Source organism: Rhinoraja longicauda, chromosome 16 (genome assembly GCF_053455715.1).
Source record: "Rhinoraja longicauda isolate Sanriku21f chromosome 16, sRhiLon1.1, whole genome shotgun sequence".
NCBI lineage: Eukaryota > Metazoa > Chordata > Chondrichthyes > Rajiformes > Arhynchobatidae > Rhinoraja > Rhinoraja longicauda.
In genome coordinates, this window is record NC_135968.1 from 46,158,514 (window position 1) to 46,172,710 (window position 14,197).

At 41.0% G+C, this 14,197-nt stretch overlaps 1 protein-coding gene across 2 annotated transcripts in view; it reads right to left on the reverse strand.

The window, feature by feature from the left end:
* The window catches only part of tbc1d12b (TBC1 domain family, member 12b), an 81,213-nt gene that overhangs the window by 31,939 nt on the left and 35,077 nt on the right, over positions 1-14,197 (reverse strand). The window contains exons 3-4 of one of the 2 annotated variants that reach the window (XM_078413734.1): positions 9,647-9,703; positions 1,226-1,341 (exon numbers count right to left, since the gene is read on the reverse strand). In XM_078413734.1, coding sequence (XP_078269860.1) covers positions 1,226-1,341; positions 9,647-9,703 — 173 coding nt within the window. The remainder of the gene's footprint in view (positions 1-1,225; positions 1,342-9,646; positions 9,704-14,197) is intronic. The other variant, XM_078413735.1, reaches the window with a different exon arrangement.

Genomic DNA, 14,197 nt, shown 5'->3' on the forward strand with positions numbered 1-14,197 from the left:
TGAGCGTGGCCAAACCCTCTAGCAGGCCCGGTTCATCGGGACCCAGGCCGCGAGATCTTTGCCGACATCTTTAACCTGTCACTTCAACAATTTGTGTAGTAAGGAACTGCAGATGCTGGTTTACACCAAAGATAAGAAACAAAATGCTGGAGGAACTCAGTGGGTCAGACAGCATCTATTGTCCACATCCACTACGAGAAAACCTCTATCATTCCAGTTCCTGAGAAAAGTAAAGTGAAAAGTAAACTGCCTAGTAGCTCTAATATTGACTATAATAAAGTGCCCTAAAAGATTAGTAATGGCCCCAGTCATCTACCCCAGTCTTACGGACAATCTACAGGAAAAATCCGTCTACGGAGGACACCATGTCACCCCCACTACATTAAACTCTGGTTCACCTTACCAATAAGAACACCAATGTCAGGATACTATTCATTGACTACAGTTCAGCCTTCAACACCATAATGCTGAATAAGCTCAACTCTAACTTCTGGAATTTGGCCTCACGATCTCCATCTGCAACCTGCTTCTGGAATTCCTGACAGACCTCAGTTGGTTATGATAGATAATAACATTTCCTCCACCCTGATCCTCAATACTGTTGCCCCTCCAAAGTATACCAATACTGGTGTATAAAATATGTTCTATAAACCTAATAAAGTAACATATTATACACATCGAAGGTAGACACAAAATGCTGGAGTAACTCAGCGGGTCAGGCAGCATCTCAGGAGAGAAGGAATGAGTGACTTCTCAGGTTGAGATCCTTCTTCAGACTGATGTCAGGGGAGAGGTTGGGATAGAGATAGGATGTAGTAGGAGACAAGAAAGCTAGTGGGAGAACTGGGAAGGGGGAGGGAAAGAGAGGGACAGAGGAACTATCTGAAGTTAGAGCAGTCAATGTTCATACCACTGTGTAGTTTGTGTCTACCTTCGATTTAAACCAGCATCTGCAGTTTTCTTTCCTACACATATTATACACATCTATCGAGAGAAGGAGAAAAAACAAAAATCAGGTTCAAATGCTACGAATACTGCCAAATGTTCGCAAGATCTGCTAAAGTCTACATCTATTCTCAGAAACACATCATTGTAAAGTTGGTCTGAATGATACCAGAATTGAATTCTGTAATGGGTGCAATATATTTTAATGGTGTGAATGAAAAGGAATAGAAGGTATTAATTGGTGAACTCAACCACTCACTGTACATTATAACAAACTTACGCTGGTCGATCTTCCAGGATCAATGCAGTAGTGGAGAGTGGCTCAAATTCAAGATTACGTCGCCTTGCAGATTGGAGTGGAATCTTAGTCATTCGGCCAGTTCGAGCTTCATATTCCTATTTTCAGCAAAAAGAACAAATTAACACAAACATACTTCTAACAATTAATGACTAATTGGACAAATTAGAACGCATTCGCCCACCCCATCAACATAAAAGGAGATAAAAAGAACAGCTGATGGATTGAATAAATCTGCAACAGTCCAAAGAATAGTTTCTGACAGTCAACAGCTCAGTTTTAAGGTCACATATTTTCCAATGGTAAAGCACCTTTATACCATGAATAATAATATTTCTTGGAAGTTAATAGTCATCATCCATACAAGTATACTTATTTGAAATGTAAATCACCTATTTTACTATAGCACAGCAATAAATTCTAGTTTAGATGTTAGAATGGTAAAGGAAAAGAAATAGATAGTAACAAACCAGTCACAGTAACCTCTCCGCACCTACTTACCCACCTCATATTTTTCATGATAATGATTACTTATTTGATGTTCTGAACAATAAAACTGCAAATCACGTCAAACATCACCGGCAGCACCACAACTCTTTCGGTGAACCATGTACCATCTATGTATAATGGCCTTTGGGATATTTTAAAACAATAATTTGAGGACTAATTCAAACATAAATCTGACATATTCCAACTTTAGATGGTTCCTCTGTCCCTCTCTTCCCCTCCTCCTTCCCAGATCTCCCTCTATCTTCCTGTCTCCACCTATATCCTTCCTTTGTCCCGCCCCCCTGACATCAGTCTGAAGAAGGGTCTCGACCCAAAACGTCACCCATTCCTTCTCTCCTGAGATGCTGCCTGACCTGCTGAGTTACTCCAGCGTTTTGTGAATAAATACCTTCGATCTGCTTCCCGGTGCTCCGATTACACATTATTCTCTTTTGAACCTGTAATACAAGGGACGGACCCAGCGGCCATGTTGAACGCAGACCCGGTGGGCCGCTCGCGGCTACGTGCGGCGGCTGGCCAGTCCGCAACTGCGAAGAAAGGTCCGGTGGGTGGCTGCCTGCGGGAGGAAGGAGGGTGCCTACTGCTGGTGATTATGGACATGAGGAGTGGAAGAGTAGGAGAGGGACCAGAGTATTGCCTCCATGCCTTCACGATCAGCTGTAGGAGGTGCCCCCCGGGACACAGACGTGGCTGGGCGAGGAGATGGACGTTGGGTCGCAGGCCTGCAGCAGCCTGGAGCTGACCTGGTCTTCCAACATGTGCACCGGACTTTAGACTTTTTCTTTGTAAATGGAGCCAAAATATGGCAACTGTGCATTTGTTGGTTGTGCAACAGGATTTCCCTGTGCTGTGCACAGGTGACAATAAAGAACCATTGAACCATTAATTGTCTTGCCATATTGCAATGTACTAAGACAAATCCTACCAACCTGAACTGTAAGAACTCATATTTACGTTGAATTTAAAAAAACTAGTGTGAATGGAATTAGTTAAGTACAAACTAATTTAAAAGCCTGAGCAGTCCATAATCGGATTTGCATAATAATATTAATAATAGTTTTCACAAAGTATTTTATCTGAATAACTGAGCTAAAAATTAGATTTATCTGCAAACTGCCTACTTTTGTTAAAATATTATCAGGAATCGCCAAAACTATTGTCCTGAATCTTAGGAAACGCTTTGCACCATGCAAGGCTGCAAGTTAGCAGTTCTAACAATGGCAAAATTTGTGCTATTACGACTACTGAATGGTACATTTTCTCAGAGATTTTGCGTGCATATTTCATTGATTTTGTTATGTGATTTAAATGCCAACCTCTACCCCATTTATAAAATGTAAAATACAATTGCAAATCTAAATTTACATGATTCATTCCATTTCTAAAAGAGTAATTCACAAACCATTTTTTTAAAAATCCATGGAGCATCTTCATACATATAAAATGCACTTTTCCCTAAAACTTAAATTAGTTAAATGACATTTACATATTTTTTATACCCCAGATTTGCTATAATTCAGCATTTCAAGATTATCTGAAAAGGATGCGATTTGTTACGTGCCAAAGGATTTGATTTTTAAAAGTGGCATTTTATGTAATGTACCAAACAAAAAGTATTTTGGACAAGGCATATAACTGCTAAATTGGCCACTCTGCTCATCGTGTCTCTTCTATTGTTCAGCAAGATCATGCTGATTTCCTATTTGACTTCAACTCTGTTTTTTCGCCAGATTCCCTTAACCAATTCTCATCACCAAAAAGTATTTGCATTGTAGCCTTGAATGTACTCAATAACTCGGCATACACAGCACTTAGTTTGGACAATTCACAACCATCAGAGAAAAACAAAATCTGCTCGATCTTAGGTGGTAGACCGCTAAAACCGAGACAATGCCCATTTACCCGAGGTATCGACGGCTAATTCTGACATCATTGCCAGAGAAACACCAGCACAGCATTTAACGTTGCAAATCCACTCAGAATGTTGTTTCCAAGATGATAATCTTTCCTCCTTTTAATCGACTGGCATATTCTGCTTAATTTTCCCTCAAAAGACAACCTCACAGAAAGAACCAAGTAAATCATTATGGAATCATCTCCAAGGCAAGTATGTCCTTTATCAAATGAGATCAAAACTGTACATCGTATTCTGGCAGTGGCCTAAGCAAAGCCCTGTATGGCGAATATGAAATTCCCACATACTCTGACCCTTTTGTAACAGGGACTAAAGGAATCTCTGGAAATTATAAGACGCTTAGGCAAGTTTGGAATATGGTTAACCCAAGGTCATTGGAAAAGGATGACGGGAAATTAGGCTAACACAAGTGAAGATAATTTAAAGGTCATTTTAGAAGAGGCAGTAATTAGATTGTATGGCATAACTGGCTGGAGCAAAAATAAACATAGGGTGTTTTTAAACTAGGTTGAGTGCAAGAAAATTGATCACAAGAGGTGACACAAGAGGTCTTGGTTATTATTAATAGCACCAATTTACAGATCAAATAGGGAAAATGGCTGTTAAGTAAAGGAAGACAAGTTTCACTTGTCAGACAAATAGAGGGAACAACATTTACAAAGAAAAGTTGATTACTGGTGAATTATTGTAAAAATGTTAAATCTGCATGTAACCATTGTACCTTGTCTACTGCAATTTGCTGCAAGTTTTCTGAGTCAATTAAGTATCTTCGAGCCCACACTTGGAGTGCTTCTTTAGTGGACACAGAGACAAGGCCAGAATAAACTGACTTGCTTGAGAAACGGACCACTGATGTAAGAGATTTTCTTTGTTGTCCTGTCCCAGTCTGAGCCATAATTAAGAGAATGACTGGGGCCCACGTGAACGCAAGATTGAGGGTGCAGGACAAACACACAAATCCTGCCAACAAGGACCAACACACCATATGGCCTAATAACTTTTTGTTCCTTCATGCTGGCTATACCTTTCAAAGGCAGTTTATCTCTATTAAGAACAGTTACCACTCTCACTATTTAAATACCATTCTGCTTTTCAGTTGTAGTCACTGTGTGTTTCACATAATTTACACTCACACCTTGATATTAAGAGCAAATTCAGGTACCTTATATCCTGTCATTTCACCAAAGTTATTCAAACAGTTGAGGACTCCAGTTTTGGATTTATATCTGTTACTCCAACTAAATATGAAATTCTATCATATTGTGATCACTCTTTCTCAGAAGATACTTTACTATTAAATTGTTAATTAATCCTTCTACATTGACCCGGTTGAGTTACCAACATGTGATTGCAAGAGATGGCAGGAACTGCTGGAGCTGGAGGAACTCAATGGGTCAGGCAACATCTGAGGAGAAAATGGACAGGAGACATTTAATTTCAGGTCAGGGCCCTTCTTTGACCGTTGCAGTTGGGGAGAGAAAGCTGGAAAACAAATTTGGGGATGGGACAGGTGGATACAAGTGAGGGTGGATGACAAAAGCAGAGGTGAAAAGGAAACAAAAGTGTCTCAGATAAGGAGTGAAATGTGAAGCCCGAGGAAAGGAAATAGAAGGCATTTACTACCCAATGGGAATATTATATTCTCCAAATTGAAGTAACAAGACCCTATCCCCATTCTCTTTTCTGTGTCTGCTCCCGTAATTTCTCCTACTATGCAACCCCATACACCCTGCTCCTTTTCCCTCCATGGTACACTCATAGAAACATATGGGTATAACAACATCAGGAGCCGAGTACAGATGACCCTCACATTATAGCTGTTTGTGGTGCAGAAATTTTCCTTTACACAGAATTCACATATCACTATCCAAGCATTTATGAAACTGAATAAAATTTGCTCTCAGAATACGAAAAAACTAAATAGATCAATACAAAATGTCTTTTTCTTTCAACTGTTGTTTGACACATGCACAATCGATGTGACTTTGTGATGAGGCTGACCTCAGAATGCAACCCCACAATAATGCGTGGATCGCGTGAATTCTGCAATGAGCATATAGGAACATTCACGCGCGCTCTTTCCATATTATGCTCCTTCCTGGCATGCAAATATCCGTGATCCTTCATCATTACTCAGCAAAGATGTTCGATCTCACTATATTAAAGCAACGTGGCGGATACTTTGCCACAGGCTCCAGCAGCTCGAGATGCTGCACCTCCGTTTTTCAATAGCGTTTAGGAGTGGGCATGAAATGCTAAATTTGCCTGCAACTCCTTTCGTCCATGGAAGAATCAAAAAAGTATTAAAGACCAACAAGCATTAAAAAGTTAAATGGTTCAGTAACAGATCCATAATGTTGCTCACTGGAAAAAGAAGCACAAATAAAGAAAATGAAAAAGAGAAATACACCCCAGTGGTATGAACATTGACTTCTCCAACATCAGATAGTTCCTCTTTCCCTCTCTATCCCCTCCCCTTCTCAGTTCTCCCACTAGTCTTCCTGTCTCCGACTACATCCTATCTTTGTCCCGTTCCCTCCCGACATCAGTCTGAAGAGTCTCGAACCAAAACGTCACCCATTCCTTCTCTCCCGATATGCTGCCTGACCCGCTGACTTACTCCAGCATTTTGTGTCCATCTTCGATTTTAACCAGCATCTGCAGTTTTTTTCCTACACAAACGATATTTGCTATATTTCAAATGAAATGGAAGCAATTTCAAATTAATAATTAAAACAAAGCAATATTAAAATAATCGAAACCAAAGAAACATGGGATTTCTAAACAAAGACACGTATACCCAGTCAATCAAAGAATAAGTCGTTCCAGTCAGCAACTCCAACAGGTGGCAGCTATTATATAAATCCAATCAGTAGAAACCAGAGCTTTTAACAATTTGCTTCCTGTATCCCCTACATTACATTTCAGCAGCCTATTCATAATGAACTACTAAACGTGCCAATGGACTGCTGGTACTGCAGTATTTCAAAGACCATCTTATTCAATTGAAGCATTAAATAGAAAAAAGTCACTCTCAATAATCTGCAGAGATAACTGAAATAACTTGTTTGCATTCTGGAAAGATTTCAGGACCAGAGAGATGGCACGCCTAAATTGTTCAGATAAACAATAATCAATTCTTGGATCTTGCTAGACAATGGGATCATTCTGCTTCTGAAAGAAATTAGTATATCGTCCAGCTCAGAAGATACTCCAAATGGCCAACTGATCGTAAAGTTCAGGAAAAACAAAGTGGACGTTTCTGAATTCTTGTGAATATGGCACAATATATTTAGAAAAATAGTTAGCATAAAACAATGCCCAACACACAGGCATAATTAGGTGAAAGTTTCCAAAAGAAAGTAATACTAAGATGCATGAAAAAGCCTAACCAAGCCTCCATGGGCAAAGGAACAGGGACAAGAAGATAAACAGAACTGGATTAATAATGAAGATAGACACAAAATGCTGGAGTAACTCAGCGGGACAGGCAGCATCTCTGGAGAGAAGGAATGGGTTACATTTCAGGTCGAGACCCTTCTTCAGACTGAGAGACAGGATAATGGAAATAAGCAAAGGTATTTCCCTTGGACTGGACAACAGAGTTAATGCACTGGTGGAAAAACAGAGGCTGCGGAGAACTCAAAAGAATAGAGGAGATTTATGGATCATTGTTACCTCCTAGACCATTGAAATTCAGAGATAGAACAGCAGGAATGACGATGTGGATTTGGAAGCTAACAAATTATTCCAAGCCTTGAGGGGAAAAAGGAACTTGCAGTTCGGTGGGTTGATTTTTAAGCACGTATTTCAAGAGTGGGACTTGTGAGGCAAGTACTGACATGCTGTTTTCAAAACCTGTGAAAATCTTGAATTGTGTACTAGAATACAGGGCGGCACGGTAGCGCAGCGGTAGAGTTGCTGCTTTACAGCGAATGCAGCGCCGGAGACTCAGGTTCGATCCTGACTACGGGTGTTGCACTGTAAGGAGTTTGTACGTTCTCCCCGTGACCTGCGTGGGTTTTCTCCGAGATCTTCGGTTTCCTCCCACACTCCAAAGACATACAGGTATGTAGGTTAATTGACTGGGTATATGTAAAAATTGTCCCTAGTGTGTGTAGGATAGTGTTAGTGTGCGGGGATCACTGGGCGGTTGCGGACTTGGTGGGCCGAAAAGACCTGTTTCCGCGCTGTATCTGAAATATAAAAAATATGAAAATGCAGTTGAGGAATGATAGTTGGGTATCAAATGTGCAATAGAATAAAGGTCACAAGTATAAATAAGCACCTTGGCCAAAATGAGTTCAGTTCAGTTTATTGTCAGGTGTACCAAGGCAGAGTGAAAAGCTTTTGTTGCGTGCTGACCAGTCAGCGGAACGGCAATACATGATTACAATTGAGCCATTCAGAGTGTACAGATACATGATAAAGGAAAAGTAAGAAATGTTGCTATGGGAGTAGAAATTTAAAAGTATGGAGTGATTGTATTATGTGATTGCAGATCTGCTTCTGTGGCGAGCACACAAATCTGGGTTGGGCGCCATCTTGCAAGAACGCGAAGGGGAAGGTTCAAGAAAAACAAAAATGATTAGAGTTAAAATAATAGGGTAAATGGGATCTTAATTGAGGTCTGGCTTGTTAGACAGTAGGAAAGGAAAACTAACAAATCATCTCAATCTGAATGACCAGGAGATTTCTATCACTGCAAAACTGTTGGGAGCTTGATGGTTCTGCAGGGGGGAAAAAATCAAAAAATATCTGGTCAAGTAGGTTGAGGGTGAATGTCTTTTTTAAAAGTTTGATTTCTACTGAAGGAGTGCAAAACAATATACTGCTTTATACGGTCCAGGCAAATCTGGCAATGGACGGTTAAACCAACTGAATGCCAGAAATGGTTCCAATGTAGCTCATATCGTGCCAGGTATTGTGCTTTCCTGTAACCTTAGATATGAAATTCCAACAATGTAGGCATAACAATGTCATCGTTATAGTGTAAACACATCAACAAAGATACACATTTTCAAAAACAATTTGTCCCAGAGGACTCCTGCAATTTTCTGTCTCTGTATTCTGCTTTAACTTTGAAAGAACGACTTAAAATATATTTGCACTAGGAAAACATCTATTGTGTTCTGTGCTTTACGATAATGAATCTGGAACCAGTTATATATAGAAGAAAATACTGTTGATGACCTCTAAAGAAAGGTTGTCCTTGTGTTAATAGTCAGTAGAATCAAATATGAAATTGACTGATAGGCCAAATCCTGCCAAAATAATTAGGATAGTAAAACAAAAACTATTAAAATGGCAAGAATACAATTACAATTTCTGCACATTCATTAAAAAATTGTTTCCCCACAACAATTTCCAAAATGGCTTTATGATCCATGTACCCTAATACTGTAATAGTTAATAGTGAATACTTCTTTATTCAGCATAATTGCAGTGTTTTAGAATGCAAATGTGTTTGAACAGTTGAGCAATTACATAAAATATAAATACATGCAAACTCTTTGCAACGGTTAAATAACTGCTACACAAGATATTTCAGGAAATTTAGTGCCAATTTATTTTCAGGTCAAATTGAATTATTTATGCTACAGGTTTGAATCACTTTCAAAACTAAATCCAAGTCAATGTGCATACCTTCAAAACAAATGTTAAGTTAGATCTGAAGGCAAGTTATTATTATTTTTTAGGTTCCCAATATATTTTATCTAGCATTGTACTATTGATGAAGAGTGCATAAATGACTGCGTAAATGGTATTGTGGGTGCTAAAAACAATGGTGAACGTCAATGCATCCTGCTCCTCCATTCCAATGGATGCTTCAATGTTTTAATGCCAGTACAGTGTTATGCGTTGTAAGCATCATGCTTGAATAAATATGACGCACAGGTGAAAATACACACATGAACCAACAGCCACGTCATGCATGGGTGAACAACTGACTGGAAGGAAATGTAGTAATTTCATACCCCTGTATTGAACAGGTTAGGTGCAGACACTGACGCAAGACTGCAACCATAGCTGTCCTGATGAAAGAAACATAATACAACTTTAGTCATCAACAACACAAGCACAGGACACACAATCACATTGAAAAGAATTAAGACAAAGCCTTGATATAAAAACTTCCAAGGTCGAAAAAGTAGTTTTATTATTCATTACGAAACAATTTGAAATGCATGATACAGTGTCTAGAAAAGGACTATGTAAAAAAACACGTACAGAAGTAAATTGCAGTTTTATTTGCATTGTTTATATTTTAGCCGTGAGTTCTCGCCAATATCCCAGTAAGTCAGCCAATCAAATAAACACACACTTACTAAGTTAGTCAGCTCTTATTGACAAACTCTTTAAATCATATCCATGCTGATTCTCTCACTGAATGATAACACTGATTATTTCCATTTATTTACAATTAACAGCAAATGAAAATACAGTGCCCTCCATAATGTTTGGGACAAAGATCCATCATTTATTTATTTGCCTCTGTACTCCGCAATTTGAGATTTGTAATTTTAAAAAAATCACATGTGGTTGAAGTACACATTGTCAGATTGTATTAAAGGCCATGTTGAAACCAAAATTAATAATGGCCTCTATTAAAATCTGACAATGTGCACTTTAACCACATGTGATTTATTTTCTATTACAAATTACAAATTGTGGATTACAGAGGCAAATAAATAAATGATGGTCTTTGTCCCAAACATTATGCAGGGCACTGTATGTTTGAATAAATCCCTTTCTCATTGTGTCCACTGTTCATGCATAACAAATGAAAATATCAATTCGTGGAACCAGAATTATCAAACGAGGGTCTGAGGGGTTATCTCCTATGACCCATAAAATTGTCAAGTGGGAAAAAAACATGCTCTATTGCTACCCAGTGCTCCAGCATATCCAGCAATACCAATCCCATGGGTCAGGGAATCAGAAAACCATGTGCCTTGATTGGCATTAGTCAGTCCTAAGCTCTCTGGGTGCAAGAGATGTCAAATTGTGAGGTGGAATCCGACCAAACGAAAATTGTAATTATAAGAAAAAATATTGGGTCTCAAATTTATGTATTTTACACCATTCACTTCATGAGGACAAAGCATAAATCATCGCTAGGCTCCAAAACCTTGATTACATTAGTTGGTTCATCCTTCTTTTAAAAAAATCCTTTGGCCAATTTAGCTTATCCAGTTTAGTCTTTCAATGGGAGCAAAAAATAATAATTTGAAAGAGTACAATCACTGTACCATAGAAAACATTTTAGCAAAATTTGAGGTAGTGCTGGGTAGACACAAGATGCTGGAGTAACTCAGCGGGTCAGGCAGCATCCCTGGAGAGAAGGAATGCGTGACGTTTTGGGTCGAGACCCTTCTTTAGACTGATGTCAGGGGATGGTCGGGACAAAGGTCGGGATGTAGTCAGAGACACGGACTGGTGGGAGAACTGGGAAGGGGGAGGGGATAGAGGGAAAACAGGGACTATCTGAAGTTAGAGAAGTCAATGTTGATACCGCTGGGGTGTAAACTACCCAAGCGAAATATGAGGTGCTGTTCCTCCAATTTGTGCTGGGCCTCACTCTGACAATGGAGGAGGCCCAGGACAGAAAGGTCAGACTGGGAATGGGAGGGGCAGTTGAAGTGCTGAGCCACCGGGAGATCAGGTTGGTTAAGATGGACTGAGCGGAGGTGTTCAGTGAAACGATCGCCTCGCCTGCGCTTAGTCTCATCTGCTTAAGTTGGAAATTGCTGATGGGTACGATTGCTATTTATTATTTCGGTAAATGCACCAATCTGTCAGTAGTGATTCTCAGATATGCTGATGTTGGAACAAGCAACAATATACCTTAATAAATATAGAACAAATGTCTATGGGCTATGGAAATTATTGCCATGTAATTAATTGGGCTATCACAATTTTGACCAGCTCCAATAACATTTAACAAATTGACTTTAATACTTCCTTCTCTTCATTCCACCTCATCCATGTTTGAATTATGAATTTGGAATTTTCTTTCTGAAACAACTTTGTTTTGTTACACTTAGTCAATGTCCGATGAAGTGGACAAGGATACTTTACCACTAATAGCACTGTGCGTAATTGCATAAACATGCCTTGTGAATTCTGAGTATTTTTCCGTACTTCCTTTGTTTTAATCAAACGAGTTCAGATACTAATACTGATCCTTGCGCAAGAGCATATATCACACCCACGCCCCTTTCCTTCCCCCCACACCCCCCCAAATAAAGGCAACACCTTTTATACTTTGCACAGCCAGCATAGGGATGAATTCTGCATGCTCTGGCTGGTGGTTGACCTGGATAGAAGTAGCAGGAACACTAGACTCAATGACAGGTATCACCTCACACTATTGCTCGACTTCACATAGGGGTCTGTGACAGAATCCAATCAGGTTGGAATTCTCCTGTAATACGTTGGAGAAATTACTTTCCAGACCCTACATCAGGTCAGATATGGCTTAGGGTGGAAAGGGCAGTCACGGTGGTGCAGCGGTAGAGTTGCTGCCTTGCAGTGAATGCAGCGCCCGGTTCCATCCCGACCACTGGTGCTGTCTGTACGAAGTTTGTACGTTCTCTCCGTGACCTGCGTGGGTTTTCTCCGAGATCTTCGGTTTCCTCCCACACTCCAAAGACGTACAGGTGTGTAGGTTCATTGGCTTGGTAAATGTAATAATTGTCCCGAGTGGGTGTAGGATAGTGTTAACATGCGGGGATCGCTGGTTGGCGCGGACCCGGTGGGCCGAAGGGCCTGTTTCCGCACTGTATCTCTAAACTAAAGTAAAACTAAACTACAGAATGGGGTAGAATTTCTTTTGTAATTATTTTACTATGATGGTGGTGGTGTTTAAAAAAAAAGATTTTAAGTGCCTTCATATTTTTAAGAATCAAAAAAATAAACGTTAGTTGAATGTGGATGGATACAATGAAAGAGAGGAACAAGCGGCACATGCTCGGCTGATTTAAGAGTGCCGTCACAAAGTAGTGCAGGGCACTGAGCAGCTCCAAACAGATACAGATACAACGATACAGCATGGAAACAGGCCCTTCGGCCCACCGAGTCCGCGCCCACCAGCAATATCACACATTAACACTATCCTACATGCACTATGGACAATTTACCATTATACCAAGCCAATTAACCATGAGAAGAAACCAGAGATCTCGGAGAAAACCCACGCAGGTCACGGGGAGAACGTACAAACTCCGTACAGACAGGATAGTAGTCAGGATAGAACCTGCGTCTCTGGCGCTATAAGGCAGCAACTCTACCGCTGCGCCACCGTGCCACCATAGTGGTGCTGGTACCAGGATAAGGTGTACTCCTAATATGAAGATCACAATTGTCACTCTAAACGTCAATGGCAGCAGGAAGCTTCTCTGTAGGGTCAACATCCCACCGCCATCCAGGACAGGAGGTACACGATGAGCCTCTTGCAGAAATCCCATACCCTTTCAAGAGACTAATCTGATGGCGAGGGGGGGTTTAGGCAGTCACCTCAGCACCCTATCAAGTGGGGTGGATATTTTGTTGGCTGTGATTTTCCAGCCACAGATCCTGGAAGCCCAGGATCTTGTTCCTGGCCGTTTGCTTCACCTGGCCGTGCGTGCACTGGGATAGCGTGCCATTGCAGTTTGTGAATTTGTACATCCTCCCCAGGCCCAGCGTATTGCAGGCCCGCCTTGCTCAGGACATGTCCACACTCTGGAGCTCCATCGACCCTGGTGAGTGCATTATCCTCGTGGAGAGTGGGGGAGAGGGGCTCACTTAAACTGTACCCCAGAGGAGGGTATCATTCTGGCATCCAGTGAGGCTGGCCGTCGGTGAAGATCTTTTGACGTGGGTGAATATCTATATGAAATCTCCATCCCGGCTCCAGTGCCTTCACCTGGTGTTGTGGGGGCTCTCGGATTGACCTCCTGTACATTTGAAAGGCGTACGTTTCTTGTGCCTCGGCGGCCTCCATGTGGAGGCTGGTGCTGAGCTCTGACCACCACCTGGTGTGGGCGGAGTTGGCCCTGCTGTGCGCATGGGTGGGGTCCACACACTGGCACGTTAACAACTGTGTTATATGTTTGAAACATACAAGATTATTAAGGGTTTGGACACGCTAGAGGCAGGAAACATGTTCCCGATGTTGGGGAAGTCCAGAACCAGGGCCACAGTTTAAGAATAAGGGGGAGGCCATTTAGAACGGAGATGAAGAAAAACTTTGTCACTCAGAGAGTTGTGAATCTGTGGAATTCTCTGCCTCAGAAGGCAGTGGAGGCCAATTCTCTGGATGCTTTCAAGAGAGTTAGAGCTCTTAAAGATGGGCGGCACGGTAGCGCAGCGGTAGAGTTGCTGCTTTACAGCGAATGCAGCGCCGGAGACTCAGGTTCGATCCTGACTACGGGTGCTGCACTGTAAGGAGTTTGTACGTTCTCCCCGTGACCTGCGTGGGTTTTCTCCGAGATCTTCGGTTTCCTCCCACACTCCAAAGACGTACAGGTATGTAGGTTAATTGG